The sequence below is a fragment of the Taudactylus pleione genome, unplaced genomic scaffold (genome assembly GCF_031769625.1).
Source record: "Taudactylus pleione unplaced genomic scaffold, aTauple2 ptg001353l, whole genome shotgun sequence".
Lineage (NCBI taxonomy): Eukaryota > Metazoa > Chordata > Amphibia > Anura > Myobatrachidae > Taudactylus > Taudactylus pleione.
The window spans coordinates 680,717-703,182 of NW_028285753.1; the positions used below are offsets into that span (position 1 = coordinate 680,717).

The window sequence follows — 22,466 nt, forward strand, 5'->3', positions numbered from 1 at the left end:
ACAGGACGCTGATAAGAACATTATAAAGCTACTAAAGGAGCAAGGCCGCCTGTTACACAGCAGCACGTACACACACAACTACCCGTTCTGCTGGAGGTGAGGACTCTGTGCTGCGCTCGTATCATACAGTCACGGCCACATTCAGCCATCTATAACTGCATCGTTCTCTCCTTAGATCTGACACGCCGCTTATTTACAAAGCTGTTCCCAGCTGGTTTGTTAGAGTTGAGCACATGGTGGAGAAGCTGTTACAGAACAACAGTCAGTGTTACTGGTAAGGAGACAGGATATATATGTATATATTGTCTATATACAGTAATAATCAATGGAGGCCATTGCCTAAATCCAAAGTGTATGAGTCCTATAAAACCTCCATTTAGCTATCATCCTTTATTATATGGCGCCACAAGGGGTCCGCAGCGCCTTACAGAGTACACGAAGCGCTATGATGCAGTAAAGAACATTGCAGGACATGGACAAGGTGTATAGACATTGCTGCAAAGACGATCATAGTACCTAAATAAACCGCCAAACCCAAGGGTGAGGGAGAGGGCCCTGCTCGTGAGAGCGTAAGCTGGTTACACACTGGGCGATAAATCAGCTGTTCCGATGTGATGGCGAAGTCACTGAATGATATATCGTTCAGTGTGGGTGCTCTGTGTCGTTAAGGACATTGATCGCACCACTGCCGGGGACGTAACACACGATATCGCTCATGGAGATATCACCAGTCATCACCTGTCGCTTGATGCTGGACTTATTCCATATACATCTCTCTTGGAGATTTACCATGTAGCTTCCATCCAAATGAGACCACCAGGAACCGCCATCCAGTGACTGTGAAATACGCTTTATATATCTATAAATCGCTCCTAATACTACATAGCAGAAGGTAAAGCGCACATCTGCTTCTCAGTACTCATTCAGGATTCCTCATAATGTCACCTATATTCTATATTCTCTCTCTCCCCCTCCGTATACTGTCCTGTGCTACTTTATACTCCTGTATACTGTCTTGTGCTACTTTATACTCCTGTATACTGTCCTGTGCTACTTTATACTCCTGTATACTGTCTTGTGCTACTTTATACTCCTGTATACTGTCCTGTGCTACTTTATACTCCTTTGTTCCTTTATATTCTGTCCTGTCACTCTGTGCTCCCCTGTATACTGTGCTGTTTCACTCTATGCTCCCCTGTATACTGTGCTGTTTCACTCTATGCTCCCCTGTATACTGTGCTGTTTCACTCTATGCTCCCCTGTATACTGTGCTGTGTCACTCTGTGCTCCCCTGTATACTGTCCTGTGTCACTCTGTGCTCCCCTGTATTCTGTCCTCTGTCACTCTGTGCTCCCCTGTATACTGTGCTGTGTCGCTCTATGCTCCCCTGTATACTGTGCTGTGTCGCTCTATGCTCCCCTGTATACTGTGCTGTGTCGCTCTATGCTCCCCTGTATACTGTGCTGTGTCACTCTGTGCTCCCCTGTATACTGTGCTGTGTCACTATGCTTCCCTGTATACTGTGCTGTGTCACTCTATGCTCCCCTGTATACAGTCCTCTGTCACTCTGTGCTCCCCTGTATACAGTCCTCTGTCACTCTGTGCTCCCCTGTATACAGTCCTCTGTCACTCTGTGCTCCCCTGTATACTGTGCTGTGTCGCTCTGTGCTCCTCTGTATACTGTGCTGTGTCACTCTATGCTCCTCTGTATACTGTGCTGTGTCACTCTATGCTCCTCTGTATACTGTGCTGTGTCACTCTATGCTCCCCTGTATACTGTGCTGTGTCGCTCTATGCTCCCCTGTATACTGTGCTGTCGCTCTATGCTCCCCTGTATACTGTGCTGTGTCGCTCTATGCTCCCCTGTATACTGTGCTGTGTCACTCTATGCTCCCCTGTATACTGTGCTGTGTCACTCTATGCTCCCCGGTATACTGTCCTGTGTCACTCTATGCTCCCCTGTATACTGTCCTGTGTCACTCTATGCTCCCCTGTATACTGTGCTGTGTCACTCTATGCTCCCCTGTATACTGTCCTGTGTCACTCTATGCTCCCCTGTATACTGTCCTGTGTGCTCCCCTGTATACTGTCCTGTGTGCTCCCCTGTATACTGTGCTGTGTCGCTCTATGCTCCCCTGTATACTGTGCTGTGTCGCTCTATGCTCCCCTGTATACTGTGCTGTGTCGCTCTATGCTCCCCTGTATACTGTGCTGTGTCGCTCTATGCTCCCCTGTATACTGTGCTGTGTCGCTCTATGCTCCCCTGTATACTGTGCTGTGTCGCTCTATGCTCCCCTGTATACTGTGCTGTGTCGCTCTATGCTCCCCTGTATACTGTGCTGTGTCGCTCTATGCTCCCCTGTATACTGTGCTGTGTCGCTCTATGCTCCCCTGTATACTGTGCTGTGTCGCTCTATGCTCCCCTGTATACTGTGCTGTGTCGCTCTATGCTCCCCTGTATACTGTGCTGTGTCGCTCTATGCTCCCCTGTATACTGTGCTGTGTCGCTCTATGCTCCCCTGTATACTGTGCTGTGTCGCTCTATGCTCCCCTGTATACTGTGCTGTGTCGCTCTATGCTCCCCTGTATACTGTGCTGTGTCGCTCTATGCTCCCCTGTATACTGTGCTGTGTCGCTCTATGCTCCCCTGTATACTGTGCTGTGTCACTCCGCTATATTGAGTGTTACCTGGATTTGGGCTGTATGCCTTGGAGGAAGTTAAGGAATTAATGACTGTAATTAGTTTTCCGTATTTGGGTTCCTTCGGGGTCCGTCCGTATATTATCAGAAAAGAGGTCGCAGTGTTTCATCCCAGCTTACCCGGAGGGACTAAGAAGAGCATCGTATTAATAGAGATGTACTAATAACCCACTTCTATCCCTGCACCTCCCCACATAGGCCTCAGCAGACTTCACTTCCCTAATTAGTTCTGTAACTAGTTTCCGAGAAGCTACGTGTAACGCCATCTGCAGTAATCTTCTGATCATTGAGCTTAGAGTACAGAATATACTGCGTGACCGCCCCACCTTACATACATGTCCTGTGATCTTCCGTCATTTAGTTACTTTGTAGTTTAGTCCAGGAAATAAAAATCATCATAAATAAAAGTTTGCGCAATTTACTCTCATTTTTCAAATGTTCCATTTTTTATTTTAAAAAAATAAGTCAGTTAAAATGGGAACAAAGTAATCTTGTGTTTTTAAATGTACTAATTGTTTAGATTTCAAACAAGTTCCCCTTAATATCCCCGTTTTACAGATAGTAACACTGAGAGGCCCCGTCACCAGTATCTGCTCAGTCTGTTCTGGGAGCAGTAATATTACTTGTTATAGGGTGAGATCTGCACTAGTCTATCACTATCAGGCTATAGAGGAAGGAGTCTCTAATAGACATAGGTGAGATCTGCACTAGTCTATCACTATCACTATCACTATCAGGCTATAGAGGAAGGAGTCTCTAATAGATGTAGGGTGAGATCTGCACCAGTCTATCACTATCAGACTATAGAGGAAGGAGTCTCTAACAGACATAGGTGAGATCTGCACCAGTCTATCACTATCAGGCTATAGAGGAAGGAGTCTCTAACAGACATAGGTGAGATCTGCACCAGTCTATCACTATCAGGCTATAGAGGAAGGAGTCTCTAACAGACATAGGTGAGATCTGCACCAGTCTATCACTATCAGGTTATAGAGGAAGGAGTCTCTAATAGATGTAGGTGAGATCTGCACTAGTCTATCACTATCACTATCAGGCTATAGAGGAAGGAGTCTCTAATAGACATAGGTGAGATCTGCACCAGTCTATCACTATCAGGTTATAGAGGAAGGAGTCTCTAATAGGTGTAGGTAAGATCTGCACCAGTCTATCACTATCAGGTTATAGAGGAAGGAGTCTCTAATAGATGTAGGTGAGATCTGCACTAGTCTATCACTATCAGGCTATAGAGGAAGGAGTCTCTAATAGACGTAGGTGAGATCTGCACCAGTCTATCACTATCAGACTATAGAGGAAGGAGTCTCTAATAGATGTAGGGTGAGATCTGCACCAGTCTATCACTATCAGACTATAGAGGAAGGAGTCTCTAACAGACATAGGTGAGATCTGCACCAGTCTATCACTATCAGGTTATAGAGGAAGGAGTCTCTAACAGACATAGGTGAGATCTGCACCAGTCTATCACTATCAGGCTATAGAGGAAGGAGTCTCTAACAGACATAGGTGAGATCTGCACCAGTCTATCACTATCAGGCTATAGAGGAAGGAGTCTCTAACAGACATAGGTGAGATCTGCACCAGTCTATCACTATCAGGTTATAGAGGAAGGAGTCTCTAATAGATGTAGGTGAGATCTGCACTAGTCTATCACTATCACTATCAGGCTATAGAGGAAGGAGTCTCTAATAGACATAGGTGAGATCTGCACCAGTCTATCACTATCAGGTTATAGAGGAAGGAGTCTCTAATAGGTGTAGGTAAGATCTGCACCAGTCTATCACTATCAGGTTATAGAGGAAGGAGTCTCTAATAGATGTAGGTGAGATCTGCACTAGTCTATCACTATCAGGCTATAGAGGAAGGAGTCTCTAATAGACGTAGGTGAGATCTGCACCAGTCTATCACTATCAGACTATAGAGGAAGGAGTCTCTAATAGATGTAGGGTGAGATCTGCACCAGTCTATCACTATCAGACTATAGAGGAAGGAGTCTCTAACAGACATAGGTGAGATCTGCACCAGTCTATCACTATCAGGTTATAGAGGAAGGAGTCTCTAATAGATGTAGGTGAGATCTGCACTAGTCTATCACTATCAGGCTATAGAGGAAGGAGTCTCTAATAGACGTAGGTGAGATCTGCACCAGTCTATCACTATCAGACTATAGAGGAAGGAGTCTCTAATAGATGTAGGGTGAGATCTGGACCAGTCTATCACTATCAGGCTATAGAGGAAGGAGTCTCTAATAGACTGGTGCAGATCTCACCTACATCTATTAGAGACTCCTTCCTCTATAGCCTGATAGTGATAGACTGGTGCAGATCTCACCTACATCTATCACTATCAGGCTATAGAGGAAGGAGTCTCTAATAGATGTAGGTGAGATCTGCACCAGTCTATATAGGGTAGCTGCTCCTCTCTGCAGCCGCTGGGTAACACTGATGTAAGGACCCCCCCTCTCGCTGCCTGTATATATACAGTATCTGCGCCTCTCTGCAGCCGCTGGGTAACTGTGATGTAAGGACCCCCCCTCTCACTGCCTGTGTATATACAGTATCTGCTCCTCTCTGCAGCCGCTGGGTAACTGTGATGTAAGGACCCCCCCTCTCTCTGCCTGTGTATATACAGTATCTGCTCCTCTCTGCAGCCGCTGGGTAAATGTGATGTAAGGACCCCCCCCCTCTCGCTGCCTGTGTATATACAGTATCTGCTCCTCTCTGCAGCCGCTGGGTAACTGTGATGTAAGGACCCCCCCTCTCGCTGCCTGTGTATATACAGTATCTGCTCCTCTCTGCAGCCGCTGGGTAACTGTGATGTAAGGACCCCCCCTCTCGCTGCCTGTGTATATACAGTATCTGCTCCTCTCTGCAGCCGCTGGGTAAATGTGATGTAAGGACCCCCCCTCTCGCTGCCTGTGTATATACAGTAACTGCTCCTCTCTGCAGCCGCTGGGTAACTGATGTAAGGACCCCCCTCTCGCTGCCTGTGTATATACAGTATCTGCTCCTCTCTGCAGCCGCTGGGTAACTGTGATGTAAGGACCCCCCCTCTCTCTGCCTGTGTATATACAGTATCTGCTCCTCTCTGCAGCCGCTGGGTAACTGTGATGTAAGGACCCCCCTCTCGCTGCCTGTGTATATACAGTATCTGCTCCTCTCTGCAGCCGCTGGGTAAATGTGATGTAAGGACCCCCCCTCTCGCTGCCTGTGTATATACAGTATCTGCTCCTCTCTGCAGCCGCTGGGTAAATGTGATGTAAGGACCCCCCCTCTCGCTGCCTGTGTATATACAGTATCTGCTCCTCTCTGCAGCCGCTGGGTAAATGTGATGTAAGGACCCCCCCTCTCGCTGCCTGTGTATATACAGTATCTGCTCCTCTCTGCAGCCGCTGGGTAACTGTGATGTAAGGACCCCCCCCTCTCGCTGCCTGTGTATATACAGTATCTGCTCCTCTCTGCAGCCGCTGGGTAACTGTGATGTAAGGACCCCCCCTCTCGCTGCCTGTGTATATACAGTATCTGCTCCTCTCTGCAGCCGCTGGGTAACTGTGATGTAAGGACCCCCCCTCTCGCTGCCTGTGTATATACAGTATCTGCTCCTCTCTGCAGCCACTGGGTAACTGTGATGTAAGGACTTTTTATTGGGCTATTAGAAGCGTTATGCACTACAGGGTTGTCTCTATGTAACATTCTTGTTGTCCCTAGAAGCCAGGAAATTCCTAGAGTGTGTTTGGTAATTTTTTTTTTTAAACAATAATAATTTTTATTGAATTTTCAAATTTTGTTTTTGTAAAGATAACAAAAAATCAAACAAAGGAAGGGTACAGAAAAAAGAGAGGGGAAGAATATAACAAGGGGGACATACAGGCAATTGTCGTGTTTGGTAATGTTATCCTAAAGTTAAGCCTCGATGCGCTGCAGGAAGTGTCTGATAACGGCTCTGGATAAAGTCGTCAGTAACATACGTGTAACCAGTAGTATTTCCCTGCTGTCTGTCTCTCATAGGGTACCTGAGTTTGTACGAGAGAAGCGTTTTGGGAACTGGCTGAAAGATGCCCGTGACTGGGCTATATCCAGGAATCGGTACTGGGGCACCCCGATACCACTGTGGGTCAGCGAGGACTTTGAAGAGGTTTGTTTTTTGTGGCTAACCCTTTGGTAATGTTTCCCATGAGATGGACGCGCTGGACGACCGGAAGACGACGCTTGTTACTGATGCACCTCTCTTACCTCCCCTAGCCAAATGGCTGCAGTTTTGAGCTGTATTATTTAAATTTTTGACATACACATTTTTCGATCTACTATTTGTATCTTGAGACATTTCGTAAACATTATGTTCCCCTGGGAGTAGTAGAAGGGGTACAGTCCTGAGCTGTCCGCTTTCTTTTCTCCTGCCATGGATCCTACAAGTACTAGGGACGGGTTATTGGTTGTTGTGTAAAATGTATTCTATCCATGACACCCAGTTGTTGAATTCTATATGTAATTCATTAACCATTTAACTTACAGTTTCACAGTCTCGCTGTACATTTTCTTTGCTTTGTGCTTTCTCCTGCCAGACACCTTTCTATAGTGATCCTGAACCTGAGATGATGCAGATTAAGTAGTTCACTAATAGATGAAATAATTCTCCTTTCTGCGGAAACTAATTTTCTCCTAATTTACCTGGTCGACTTGACCTGGACAATAAATATCATCATTAGGACTAAAAATGGGATTTTGGTAGTTACTGATTAAATTCCTTTCTCCGATGCCATAGGGGTCACTGGGTATAGACTGGTGATGAGTGGAGCTTGGTACTTTAAAATTCTTTAGAAATGTTGTTGGCTCCTTCCCTTCTATACCCCAGATTTGCGAAGACTTGAGTGGAGGCGAAGAGCAGAAACACGAGAGAAAATGAAATAAGGATTAAGAGGAACAGACGGGAAAATGGTCTAAGGACCCAAACACAGAACAGTAACAACAAACTTACGGCAGACAGCCAACATGTAGTTTAATACATACAAGGAAACATGGCAGGAATAGAACAGTGCTGGGTGGGCGTCCAGTGTCCCCTATGTAATCGGAGAAAAAGATATCGGTAAGTGCCCATCCCCCCCCTCTCCCCTCCCCGGTGGGCAAAACCTGAGACTAAACGCTGCATCAGTGGCTGCAAAGGTATCAAAATGGTGAAACCGTACAAACGTATGGATCGTGGACCATGTGGCCGCACGGCAAAGCTGAGACGCAGAAGCACCTTTATGTGGAAAGCAGTAACAACCAGCAAGAAGCTCAGCCCTAACATCGTGGAAGATGGGGTATTGGGAGTGACAGGACAAGGCCCCAAGCTCTGACACTCTCCTAGCCAAAGCCAAAATTAGAACCATCTTCCAAAGCAGATACTAGAAGTCCACCTCCTCCATGGGCTCAAACACAGCCGATTGGAAGGTCAAAACTAAGCTGAGATCCCAAGGAGCAGTAGGAGGCACAAAGGTGGTAGGGCTCGCAGTACGCCCTGTAAGAAAGTTTGAAGCTCTGGAAGCAGGGCCAACTGCTGCTGAAAAAAGATGGATAAGGCTGACACTTGTACCTTCAGCGAACCCAGACAATGACCAGCATCCAAACCCGCCTGCAGGAAGAGAAGAAGACTGGGTAGCTGGAAGGAAGGAGTGGAGAGTCCACTTCGTTCACACCAAGCCACATAAGACCACCCAATTGCGATGGTAGGCTGATGTCATCGGCATGCGGGCCAGAAGCATCGTAGGAATAACCATTTCTGGTATACCCTTCCGCTTTAGGATTTCTGTCTCAATAGCCACGCTGTTAAATGCAAACACGGAAAGTCGGGAACACAAACTGACCCTGCTGAAGATGAGCCAGCCTGATCTCCAGTGCCCAAGAGTCGTCTGCGGGAAGCAGTAGATAGTTTAAGTACCACGCTTGGCACTAAGAGGAAAGGGCGGAAGAGATACACCAGGTGATACCGCCATGGAATGGCTAGACTGTCCACCGCTTCTGCAGCTCGATTCTGTGTCCTGGAGCAATAGCTCGGAAGCTGGTGATTCTTCTGAGAAACCATTAGGTTTATCTGAGGCCTGCCCCAACGCTGCACCAGCTGTTGGGGCACCTCTGGATGATGACTACCCGATCCCCGGGATGGAGATCCTGACGACAGAGAGTCCAACTCCCAGTTCTCTACTCTGGGTATGAAGTTAACTGAGATAGCCATGGGGGTGTTTTTCCATTCACTGTAGGATGTGCCTACGATTACGCCCGTGCAGATTTATGTACGATACAGTCGCGGTGTTGTCCGGCTGCATTCAAATTGCTAGTTCATGCATAAGAGGGGACACTGCGGGGAGGGCATAGCACTGTACATTGCCCTGAGTTGCTGCATTTTGATAGGCATAAGCGCCTCCTGGCGTGTCCAGCGACCTGGAAATTGACTGTCTAGCACCACCACTGCCCCACCCCAGCCGCGTAATGTGGCGTCGGTGTTCAGGAAAATCCAATTCCAGATGCAGAAGCGGCAACATGCGTTAAGATATCTGGTTTAAAGCCACCCGAGAAGAGAGATGCCAGTCTGAGGGGACAGCTGAATAAGTCTGTGCAGTTGAAGATGGGTCTCCGACCACTGAGTCAGAAGGTCCAACTGAAGAGGCCTGCAATGGAATCTGCTGAACTGAATGGCCTCGAAAGATGCCACCATGTTGCCCAGCAAATTACTGCACAGATGAATTGAAACCCTTTCCGGGTTGAGGACCATCCTGACCAATTCCTGAATTGCCAGGGCCTTGTCTGCAGGGAATCATGCCGAGGAACTGGGGACTCTGGGACAGCACGAGATTGGATTTCTTGAAGTGGACGATCCAGCCATGATGGTTAGAACTTAATTTGTCAAGGAGACATGATTTAGAAGCCTCTTTGCCAATGGAGCCTTGATGTGGTCGTTCAGGTATGGCACAGTGGACACCCCCAGGGACTGTAGATGGGCCACCATTACTGCCATTACCTTGGTAAACACCCGGGGGGAAGACTAAGGGCAGAGCTCGAAACTGATAATGGTTGTCCCGGTGACAAAGCGGAGGAACGCCTGAAGTAGTTCCGAGATCGGAATATGAAGGTATGCATCCCTAATGTACAGGTCCCTAAGAAATGTTCGGCCGCCAAACCCACGATCACCAAATGCAGGGATTCCATCTTGAAACGGTGAAAAAATCAAATAACCATTTAAGGATTTGAGATTCAAAATAGGCCTGACTGAATTGTCCAACTTTAGAACAACAAACTGATTTGAATAAAATCCCTGAGTGCTCTGATGAATCGGGACTGGAGGCCAGACAGGTCAGACATGGCACTGCTAAGGTAGCCACCTAGGATGGAGTATCCGCAGGAGCACAAGCAGCCACCACAGGGTCTGAACCCTCAGGCTCGTGAATCTGATCCATCATTGATGAGCCATGGTAAGAAGCTCTGGCTAGTCTATGGGATAGCAGTGATAGTAAACTTGAGGCTGCCCTTATGTCTGTTTTTAGATGGCTTGAGCCTCCCTTAGCAATAAAGCAACAGAGATGTAGCAGAGAGTTTGAAAGCTGTTGGGATTGGATTTATCATCACTGGACGATATCTGTGATACTTCAGAATCTGGAGGATGCCACCATCAATATTGGGGTTCATTTGGGCTACGTTTTGGCTCATTGGGATTTAGTAGGTGGATGTAGAGTTTCTGTAGAGATCTGTTTTGATCCTGAACTGGACAAGAATATTTCTGTGGTCATAGGAGAAAGAGTATGGGGTCTATTCATCATCCCTCAATTTCTACAAAAGTCATTTAAAAAATTTATATTTCCCCCTACTTTTGTAAAAATTAAGGTTGTGGGCCATTCATTAAGCTTCTAATGCAGGAGATATCCTGGTTACAAGTAATCCTCCCCCCATAATTTTCACAGTCCCCACAGTATCAGTGGCGGCCACGGGGGGAAGGGGGGGGGGTGTAAGCTGGGTCAGATGCCAGCGGGGGAAAGAGGTAGGTGGTTACACACAGCGGTGGGGAGGTTGGATATGCTGGGGACAGACACTGGCATGGGGGAGGGGGGGGTGTTGGGGCTGGTTCAAACACGGACGGGGGACGGTGGACACAGTGGTTGCTGCAGGAGGCTGGGACAGACACTGAGGGGGGCGGCGGGGGATGTTTGGGCTGGGACAGACACTGGCGGGGAATGTGATTGGTTACACACAGTGGTGGGGAGGCTGGATTGGCCGGGGGCAGACACCGCCACGGTGGGAGGGGGGGAGGGGAGTGTCTCTGTGGATACAGACAGCAGCAAGGTTGGTGAGGGGGGGTGAGGAGACAGACGCAATGTGAGGAATCCCTTATGGGAACCTTAGCCCTAGGGGGAACGTATCACACAGTTGTCAGTGTATATCCGCCTCGCTCCAGTTCTCTCCAGGGTCCTAGAATCTTACAGTCAGCAGAACACGTTTAGAACAAGATCACATGCAACAATATCCTACTTGGCACTAGCATCTGTAATATATATATTTCTATATAACACACACAGCCCCTCCCTACCATCGTCATCGGGTCACATTATGCACCCAATACTAGTTCATACTAGTATTTCATATACACTACGGCAGTCACACATCTATACCTCCTATAGCATGCCGTGACTTTACATCTAGTACACCATCTGCTCAACTAATTGCTGTATTATACACTATTATTATGCTGTATTATTCCACACCAGGGAACAGCCTTCCCTTATATTCCATTAACCATTTCACTGGCTAATATTGTTTCCAAAAAACGTTTTTTTATGATTGAATTAGGTCAAGAACATCTATTTATAACATAACCACCCCAACCACTCCATTAGGTGTCCAAGACCAAGTGCCTCCCCTCTGTGATGTGTTTGTCTGTCACTGGATGGATTTGGATAGACAGACAGACTGACTGTGACTGACTGTGACACTCTGACTGACTGTCACACTGACATTTTTATACTAAACAACTGAGTTAAATTGGCAGCTTTACCTTGAGAGCTGTGGAAGATATTCGTCAGCAAACAAACTTGCTGTTGCCGGTATTTTAACGCTGTTGCCACGGCACATCGCACCCATCACATCTTAGTCTTTTATATATACAGTATGTAGTAGATTACATTTCCCGGCGGCTGCAGTGGTCCTTGATCGGCAGACGCTGGGGGAGGGTCCATGGGGGTCCCCCTGCCTTTGGCGATTACTGGAATCAGGGGAGTGTTGCCCCAGGGAATGGTGAGGCCAGGGTCTGCGTTGTCATGGTGATCAGAGGCACCTGCTGTAGTGGGATATATTGGTTGGACGGTATTACGCAGCCGCTTGCTTGCGTCTGAATTAGGGATGTGCAGGCTCGGATAGGTTCGAGTTTGCACGTTGAGTTCGGATTTTTCCCTCCAAAAAAACGGAACTCAGAAAGAGGCAAAACGTCATCTTGCATGGACGAACATCATCATTCCTGGACTTTTGTCACAGGACGTCACAGTTATGGCGCAGGCTGCGCATTTTTCGGACTCTGAGGGGTCCTCGGATGATGTCGAGGTGCAGGATGACTCAGCCTCAGATGCCTCAGTCCAGGAGGTAGACACTAAGTCTTCCATCAATGTGCGGGCTCTGGTTAGGGCAGTGCGGGCCATTCTTCTGATTGAGGATGAGGCACCCGCTCCCAAGTCGAGGTATCCTAGTTTTAAAAAAGCTAAGGTTACTTCTGCAGCGTTCCCCTTGTCTGATCAGTTGACGGATCACATGGCGGTGGCCTGGCAGACGCCCAGTAAGCGATTCCTGCCACAGAAGCGGTTGGCGTCCAATTATCCGTTTCCGGAGGCGCATTGTAAGAAATGGGAAACTCCGCCTGCGGTTGATTCCCATGTAACACGCCTCATCAGGAGTGCTACTTTGCCATTGCCGTCTATATCCTCGCTGAAGGATCCTACGGACAGGAAGGTGGAGACTTGTCTGAAGTCTATTTATTCTCTCTCAGGGGCTGTAGCCCGGCCGTCCATGGCCATCTCCTGGGTGGCCAAGGCTATTGAGGGTTGGGCCAACGCCTTGGAGGATACGTTTACGGATGATGCTCCGGATGTCCAGAGGGCGTTGTTAGGACAGATGAGAGATGCCGCTTCCTACATTGGAGAAGCATCTTTGGATGCTAGCCTGCCCGACCTCTAGAGTTTCGACGGCAGCAGTGTCTGCTCGCAGATCCTTGTGGTTGAGGTCTTGGAGAGCAGACGCTGATTCAAAGAAAGGCTGGGAAGCCTTACCTTTTAATGGAGAGTTACTATTTGGTCCGGACCTGGACAAAATAGTAGATACCCTGGCAAAGTCCAAGTCCGCCTTCCTCCCTTCAGCTACGACACCTGCTAAGGTCCGGAGCTCGGCATTTCACTCCTTTCGGGTTCAGGGCAAGGCAAAGGGTCAGTCCTTCCCGAGGCAGTCCGCAACCAAGACCGCCTCAAAGCCAAAGAAGCAAGCCTGGAGTGCTAGGCACCCTTCTTCCAAGCCAGAAGATAAGCCTTCTGCATGATGGGATGGGCCTCCCTCTGGGGGACCCCAGAGTGGGAGGCCGACTTCTTCAATTCGCCCAGTGCTGGCACAATACCACCACGGATGCCTGGGTGCGAGAAGTGGTCTCCCAGGGGTAATCCCTGTCTTTTCGGCACAGGCCACCTCGCCAGTTTTTTTGCACGAGTCCTTCTCAGGACAAAACCAAGGCCTTGCAGGTTCAGGAAGCCATAGAGGCCTTGCTGACGGCGGGGGTCATTATACCCGTACCACAATCTCAACGTGGGATGGGGTATTACTCTACGCTGTTTCTGGTGCAGAAACCCAAAGGCTCTCATCGCCCCATCCTCAATTTGAAGTCCCTGAACAAATTTCTCAGGATTCCCAAATTCAGGATGGAAACTTTGCGTTCCATCATTCTGGTGATGGAACCGGGGGATTATATGGTCTCCCTGGATATCCAGGACGCCTACCTCCATGTGCCTATAGCAACATCGCACCAACGGTTTCTGCGGTTTGCTATTCTCCACAACCACTACCAATTCAGGGCTCTACCCTTTAGCCTCTCCACGGCACCAAGGGTATTTACCAAGGTGATGGCGGTCATGGCGGCTCACCTTCGGAGCGAGAGGATACGGTTGCTACCGTATCTAGCTGAACTCCTCTTGCTGGCAAGCTCCCCGGAGGTACTGATCCAGCATCTCCACCTGACGGTCGCTTGTCTACAGGCGCACGGGTGGTTGATCAACTGGAAGAAGTTCTCCCTCATCCCATCACAGCGGATGGTTCATTTGGGGGCCCTTCTGGACTCTCGTCAGCAACGGATTTTTCTGACTCCAGAGAAGGTCTCCTCCTTACAGCTGCGGATTCACAGTTGTCTTAGCAGGGGCAGAGTGTCGGTGCACTCAGCAATGAGAGTTTTGGGGTCCATGGTGTCGGCATTCGACATGGTGGAGTTTGCCCAGTTCCATTCCAGGCCCCTGCAGAGGCTGATTCTTTTGGAATGGAACGGATTGCCACACAGGATCCGCTCTCAGATGCTGGTGTTGTCCTCGGAGGTGCGTCTGTCCCTGGCCTGGTGGCTACAGACGGCTCATCTCCTCGAGGGGCGCCCCTTTTTGGATCCCGGAGGAAGCGATTCTTCCCATCAACATCCTGGAACTGCGGGCAGTGTACAGAGCCCTGCAGTCGTCCGGCACCGCTCTTCACGGAAGGGCCGTTCAGGTGCAGTCAGACAACGCCACCACGGTGGCGTACATCAATCACCAGGGAGGGGCTCGCAGTCGAGCTGCGATGTCGGAGGTGTCCCGCGTCCTGGCTTGGGCGGAGCGCTATCTTCCAGCTCTCTCGGCAGTCTTCATCCCGGGAGTCCTCAATTGGGAGGCAGACTTCCTCAGCCGTTACGACGTGCATCCCGGGGAATGGTCGCTTCATCCAGAGGTATTCCAACTACTCGTGGACAAGTGGGGGCTGCCAGAGCTGGACCTGATGGCGTCCCGTCACAATCACAAGCTGCCCGTGTACGGGTCAAGGACAAGGGACGCGGGCGCAAGTCTGATAGATGCGCTGTCTGTGAAATGGCTGTTTCGCCTGGCTTACTTGTTTCCTCCGATATCTCTGCTTCCTCGGGTCCTGTGCAAGTTCAAGCAGGACGGAGGCACACTGATCCTGGTGGCCCCAGCGTGGCCCAGAAGGCCGTGGTACTCCGATCTGCGGAGCCTGTCCATCGACGCTCCGTACTTCCTACCTCAACGACGGGACCTGTTGTCTCGGGCCCTGTCTTCACTCGGATCTGGGTCGACTATCTTTGACGGCGTGGCTCTTGAGACAGCCGTCCTGAGGTCTCGGGGCTTTTCTAGCTCCGTTATTACCACCATGCTGAGGGCGCGCAAGCCTGCTTCCGCGAGGATCTACCACAAAGTGTGGCACACTTACTTTCAGTGGTGCGAGGCCAGAAGATATGATCCCCAGGTGTTCCGGGTTTCGCGTATTCTGGCTTTTCTTCAGTCGGGTTTGGACTTGGGATTACGTCTTTCCTCATTGAAGGTGCACGTGTCTGCTCTGTCGGTGTGGTTCCAGCGCAGGATTGCTGCTATGCCGGACGTACACATCTTTTTCCAGGGTGTTTTAAGAATCCAGCCTCCTTTTGTGCCACCTGTGGCCCCGTGGGATTTTCGGGACTTACAGGGTCCTCCTTTTGAGCCCTTGTAGTGAGTGGAGCTCAAGTGGCTAACTTTTAAGACGGTTTTCCTCTTGGCAATTGCTTCTGCCAGGAGGGTTTCTGATTTGGGGGCGCTTTCCTGTCGTTCCCCTTTTCTGGTTTTTCATCAGGACAGAGCGGTACTTCGCACTCGTCCTGATTTCCTGCCTAAAGTGGTTTCCAGGTTCCACATTAATCAGGAAATTGTTGTACCAGCCTTTCAGTCGCCTGATCTTTCGGCTGGGGAGGCTTCTTTAGACGTTGTCCGTGCACTCCAGGTTTATGTGGACTGGACTAGTTCTGTGAGGAAGTCTGATTCATTGTTTGTCCTCTTTGGTTTTCACAAGAGGGTTTGGCCTACCAACAAACAGACTCTAGCCCGTTGGCTTCGTTCTGTTACTATTGAGGCTTATATGCAGGAGGGTTTACCTGTTCCAGCCTCTGTTAAGGCTCATTCCACTCGGTCTGTGGGCCCTTCTTGGGCTGCTAGCCGTGGCGCCTCTGCTGTTCAGCTGTGTAAGGCGGCCACCTGGTCTTCCATTCAGACCTTTTTGAGGTTCTATGCGTTTGACACCTTTACCTCTCAGGATGCATCCTTAGTTTTCCTTCTCTCTGTGTAGTCTCCTCCTCCGGCCTGGGCTGCTTACCAACTGAGGTGCCTGTGGCTCGGGGGCGGGGTATAGAGGAGCATGGACCCAAGTGCATCCTGGGAGCAGCTGAAACCTTTAACTCCGTGGTGCCCGAGGATCCAGGATCCAGCTATACCCCAAGGTCACCCTGTGGACCTTATGGACTTCGTAGAAACAGAGATAACAAAGGTAAGTTCTTACCATATCTCTTGTTTTACATCTGCTCCGTCACAGACATCTGCAGATCCAGCATAGCTCCCTCCTGTACGGAGTACGTTGGGAGCTCCTAATATTAGTGTCCCCTATGGATGAAAGAGAAAAGCAGATTTCTGTTATTCGCTTTTCTGAGAGTCCTGTGAGCAGCCCTGTATGCCCAACCTTTTATGCTCTTGTTGGCGAATGTTGCGTATTATTGGCTTCCAGCATCTCAGGTGTAATCGGGGAGGAAATTCAGATTTCTTCTTCAGATTCCATAGGGCTCCACAGGGAGACATTGGGGTGTAGGTGGGACCTGGAGGACCGGACACCAACAGCAAAGCTTTTCAATCCCAGGATGCTCCGGTCCTTCCTCCTATACCCCGCCCATAGCCTGAGGGCACTCCAGTTTTCGTTGGTGTCCGGCAGGAGCTGGATCACCATTATAACGGGGGCAGAGTTTTTATTTTATGATTTCATTTATCTCTATTTTTTTGTTGTTTTTACTATAACGGATGAGCAGCACTAGACTGTCCTCCGGACGTCTGAGCTGCCACCTCATCACCTCTCCGAGGCACCGTGACTTCAAGCCTGTGCTAGGTACTCCCGGCGGGGCTCCGAGGGGGACTAGCTAGCAGACTCCTCGGACCCCAGACTGCAGCCCAGAATCCAGGGGACAGCTAAGGTGGAACCCCGTTCGAAGGGACCCGCACTGTTGCACAGGGATGTGGACACCGGTGTATAACATATTGGCGCAGGGCATATGTAAGGGGGCTGGGGGACCCCCTGGTTAATGTCAGCAAGGGGAGAAGGCGCTCTCCTTGCAGCCCCTCCCCCAGTCCAAGGCGCCATTCCACTGCGCTCTTGGTGTTCCCTGGGCTGCTCCGCCCCCCAGGGACGCGCGGCAGCCATTTTCTGCAAGCAGGTCTCCCGGGAACGCTGTGTCCAGTCTCCCTGTATAACTCTCCCACGGGCCAGGTCATACAGCGCTATATCCTATCAGCCACTGCGCTCTGTGTAAGTGATTTTAGTGCCCATTGCAGACATGTCATGTTCTGTGTTTCTGTGACTTGTGCTAGCGCTAATCCCTACTTTCTATACTGTACAGCTTATACCTTTCCCTTTATTCTACTATACCCTGACATACTAAGGTATAAAGGGGTTCATTGTACCTCACATCTCCTATATAATTGTGAGTACTATCACATACTTTGCACGGTTTCACGCTACACTGTGCCATATTATCCAGGGTGCGCACTGCACTGTACCATACTGTGTATTATGGCCAGCAGAGGAAAGAATAACAAGCAGCCTGATGCTGCTGCTCCTACTCTGGTGTCCTGTAAGTCCTGCTCAGCAGGCTTAGCCACAGAGGACCTCATTCAGGGTGGTCTTAATTGTTACCCAGGCCCATCAGCCCCGGTGTCTCTCCCTCAGGACCCACCCTGGGCGGCCTTTTCACAGATGCTGGCAGAACTTGTGGACCAAGTGACAGTCCCCGTGGTAGCTCCCCCTATGGGATAGCCACAGCAGGTCTCCCTGCAAATCCTCTGCCTCCCCCATGGATAGATGTACTGTCTACATCTGTGCAGAGTTTACCTAATACCTCTATGGCTTTTCAGCAAATGCTGCAAAAAGATAAACCTTTACCTACTAAGTGTGCTGTGATATCTTCCCAGTACGGCCAGTTATCTGATTCTGATGCACCATCTGGGGAGGCAGGATACGTAGACCTCTCTCACTCTGACTCCGTCTCAGGAGAAGAGGAGCCGTCCTCTAAGCTAAATATTCCTAAGAAAAAAAACAGCATTTTTTAAACGACAGAGTAGTTTTACCAGAGTTCACTCACTCTGACCAGCTATCTGCTGATTGTACTAAATGCGACGTTCCCCCAACAGTGGATTCTCATGTAACACGTATGGTTAAAAATGCCATCTTACCCATTCATACTGCAACCTCCTTCAAGGAGACTACAGATTAGACATATAGAAGCTTGTCATAAATCTATATACTCTTACAGGAGCTATTACTTGTCCTGCTAGGGCTACGGCCTGGGTGGCAAAAGCCATTGAGAGTTGGGCAGAGGCCCTAGAAGAGACATTTCCCTCTGATGCTTCAAGGGAACAGTTTTCCTACATATCTCACATTAGAGATGCAGCCTCCTACTTGAAGTGAAGTGAAGCAGGTATGGATTTGGCTCTCCTGGCCTCCAGGATATCTGCCACTAGGGTAGTGGCCCGCAGTAATCTTTGGCTACGTTCCTGGAAAGCAGATTCAGAATCAAAACTGGCTCTAGACTCTCTACCTTATGCAGGAGACATCCTACTTGGTCCAGAATTGGATAATATTGTGACTATTTTGGCGGCTAACAAGACGGCGTTCCTGCCCTGCGTATAATACAAAGCTTCGGACGTCATCCTTTCGTTCCTTTTGCCCTCAAGGAAAAGCCAAGGGTCAGTCTTTTCCACAACAGCAGACATCAACCAAGGCCTCCTAGCCTAGGGCCAAACAGGCCTGGGCTACTAGACCTCCACCTGTCAAGTCTGAGGACAAGCCTACAGCCTGATTGGGCGGGCCTCTCCATGGGCTCCCAGGGTGGGAGACCGACTTCAATTCACCCAGGTTTGGCATCAAACCACGGCAGATGCCTGGGTAAAGGGAAGTGGTCTCCCACGGGTACGCCCTCTCACTCCTGAGGCGCCCCACCAGCGGTTCTTTTGCACAGAATCTCCATCGGACCCAACCAAGGCCCTGCTGCTTCAAAAAGCCATTCAGTCTTTACTGAATTCAGGAGTAATTCTTCAGGTCCCCTCCTCACAATGGGGCAAGGACTATTATTCTACCCTTTCTTAGTTCAGAAGCCCATTGGGTCTCATCGGCCTACCCTCAAATCTCTGAACAAGTTGATCGGTGTGCCCAGGTTTCGTATGAAAACCCTCCGTTCCATTATCCTAGCTATGTAGCCTGGGGATTTTATGGTATCTGTAGACATTCAGGACACTTGCCTACATGTACCTATGGCACCTTCTCATCAACCACTTCTACGGTTTGTTATACTACAGCAACATTACCAATTTCAGGCTCTGCTGTTCAGCCTTTCAACGATCCTCCGGGTCTTTACCAAGATCATGGCAGTTATGGCAGCCTCTCTTCGCCATCAAGGGATCAGACTGCTCGATCTTTTGCTGTTGGCCAGCTCCCCAGAGACACTTTACCGCCATCTACAGGTAACTGTTGCCTTTCCTCAAATGCATGGTTGGTTGATCAACTGGAAAAACTCTTATCCAACAATATCTCAAAGAATGGTACATTTGGAAGCCCTTCTGGATTTCAGCAGTCCAGCGCAGACTGCTCCACAAGCGCGAAGTGTCAATTCTCTCTGCAGTGCAGGCCTTGGGATCAACCGTGTCCACCTTCGGCATGGTGGAGTACGCCCAGTCTCACTCCAGGCCCCTACAACACCTGATCCTCTCCAGGTGGAATGGGCTACCCCATCTGCTCAAATCTCAGATGATGCCCCCCCCCCCCAGAGGTTCGCCTGTCCCGAACCTGGTGGCTACAGACTTCCTATATAAGCCAGGATCGTCCCTTTTGCATCCTGGACTGGGCTTTCCTCACCACGGACACAAGCCTCCAAGGGTGAGGTGCAGCAACTGGCCAGCACTCCTTCCAGGGCCGATGGTCCCCAGTCGAGGCAGTGTTTACCACTCAATATCCTGGGGCTTCGAGCCATCTACAGAGCTCTCACTCTGGCTAAGAATATTCTTAAAAACAGGCCAATACAAATTGAGTCCGACCAACGCCACGGTGGTGGCCTACCTCAATCACCACGGGGGCATTCGGAGTCAGCCAGCAATGACATTAGTGTCCCGCATTCTCACATGGGCCGAAAGCAATCTCTCAGCCATCTCTGCAGTGTTCATCCCAGGGATTTTTAATTGGGAAGCGGATTTTCCCTGCCGTCACAACGTGCATGCAGGAGAATGGTCTCTACATCCAGAAGTCTTTCAGCTTCTAGTGGACAAATGGGGTTTTTCCGGAAGTGGATCTCATGGCCGCAACAACAAACTTCCAGTATATGGAACCAGGACAAGGGACCCCGACGCAGCCTTCGTGGACGTATTGTCAGTGAAATGGACCTTCCATTTGGCATATCTCTTCCATCCAATATCCCTACTTCCTCGAGTTCTTTGGTAGTTCAGGCAGGAAGGGGGCACAGTCCTGTTCATAGCTTCGGCTTGGCCCACACGTCATTGGTACTCCGATCTCCAAAGGCTCTCCATAGACGTTCCTCTTCAACTTCCTCTACAAGTAGACCTGTTGTCTCAGGGTCCATGTTTACATCCAGACCTAGCCAGTCTGTCTTTATTGGCTTGGCTCTTGAGACATTCCTCCTAACAGCTAAGGGTCTCTCCAGCCCTGTGGTCCAGACCATGCTCAGAGCACATAATCCGGCCAGGATTTACCACAGAATATGGCATACGTATACAACCTCCCTTTGTTCCTCCATTCGAACCCCTGGAATCAGTGGATGTCAAGTGACTCACTGTGAAAACTGTTTTTTCTGGCTATAGCATCTGCCCGTCGGGTATTGGATTTAGGGACACTTTCATGTTGCTCTCCCTTTTTAATATTTCATCAGGACAGGGCTGTTCTTCGTACACGCCCAGGTTTCCTTCCCAAGGTGGTTTCTCACTTCCACCTGAATGAGGAAATAGTGGTTCCGGCATTAATTCACCAGACCTTTCGGCAGGTGAGGCCTCGTTGGACATGGTCTGTGCTCTGAAGATCTGTGTGGACTGCACTACTTCCATCAGGAAATCAGACTCCCTCTTTGTCCTGTATGGATTCCAAAAGAAGGGATAACCAAATGGAATTGCATGACTATCTCACAGGCTTACATGGACTGGCCTTCCTCTGCTGGCTTCAGTATCTGGTCATTCTACTTGCTCTGTGGGTCCCTCGTGGGCAGCCCGTTGTGGTGCCTCAGCTGAACAGCTATGCAAGGAGTCCACCTGGTCTTCTGTCCACACCTTTCTTAGGCAAATGTATCAAAGGCATAAAACCTATCAGGATGCTTCCTTCGGGCGTAGGGTTCTATCTGCTTAGGAGCGTTCCTGCCCTTGAGCAATTGCTTTGGGACATCCCAAATGTCTCCCTGTGGAGCCCTATGGACCCTGAAGAATAAAAGGAGAATTATGGTAAAGCTTACCTTCGTTAACTCTTTCTTCGAAGTCCACAGGGCACCCGCCTTATTCTCCTAGCTTCTATGGGTTTCTTCTCCTGGTCACTTGTTTGCTTCTCTGTGTGAGTGTGATTCTTCAGTTTACGAGTCTTCCTTCTCTCCTATCCTGCTCCTGCCTTGGGCTTGTTAACGAAACTGAATTGCCCTCAGGCTGTGGGCGGGGGTATAGGAGGAAGGACCGGAGCATCCGGGGATTGAAAAGCTTTGCTGTTGTTTTCCGGTCCTCCAGGTCCCACCTACACCCCAATGTCTCCCTGTGAACCCTATGGTCTACGAACAAAGTGTTAGCAAAGGTAAGTTGTACGATACCTCGCCTTTTTGTCAGTTATTTTAAGTGTCCAAGCTCCTGATATCGCATTAGTGTTCCAGTGTCCCTCATTTATTTCAGAAAAGGATTTAACGTATGTATAAAGATCCCATTTGCCCTCTAGTTCTGTTTTGTCCTTCTGGGTGGGCCTGACTTTTTCATGTACTTGTTTATTTAATTTTTTTTTTGGGGGGGGGGGGGGGGGGGCGGGCATTTGTATGATGCTAGAACATTAGAAAATAAACCTGCGCTGGGTCCTAGAGGCCTGTTATTTTCTATATGTAGGACATCAGGTGCTGTTCTTGGTGGAATGAGATGAGATTCTTTGGACACAAAGACGTTAATCAAGCCACATAATAAATATCAGTTAAAAAGACATTTATTTCAAAGTGAAAGAGAGTAAAGTAAAATAAACAAATGAAAGTAACAAAATGTTTGCTCAGGATTAAGTAGGTCTGGTCACATAACTAAACAGTGACCTTATGCAGTTTCTGACCACCTTCTAATGTCTGACCATTATCTATTGCCTGATACATTTATAAAATCACTACACACAATATGGCTTTCAGCAATCATTATCTGACCTCCCATTACAGGTGCCTTAGTCTGTATACATTGCTTTATTTACCCCAAGCTCTGATCTTTACCTACAGTA

General features: G+C 49.1%; 1 protein-coding gene across 1 annotated transcript in view; it reads left to right on the top strand.

The window, feature by feature from the left end:
- Nucleotides 1-22,466, top strand: part of IARS1 (isoleucyl-tRNA synthetase 1) — a 177,541-nt gene that overhangs the window by 79,302 nt on the left and 75,773 nt on the right. The window contains exons 12-14 of the mRNA XM_088463393.1: nucleotides 5-96; nucleotides 176-274; nucleotides 6,723-6,849. Coding sequence (XP_088319519.1) covers nucleotides 5-96; nucleotides 176-274; nucleotides 6,723-6,849 — 318 coding nt within the window. The remainder of the gene's footprint in view (nucleotides 1-4; nucleotides 97-175; nucleotides 275-6,722; nucleotides 6,850-22,466) is intronic.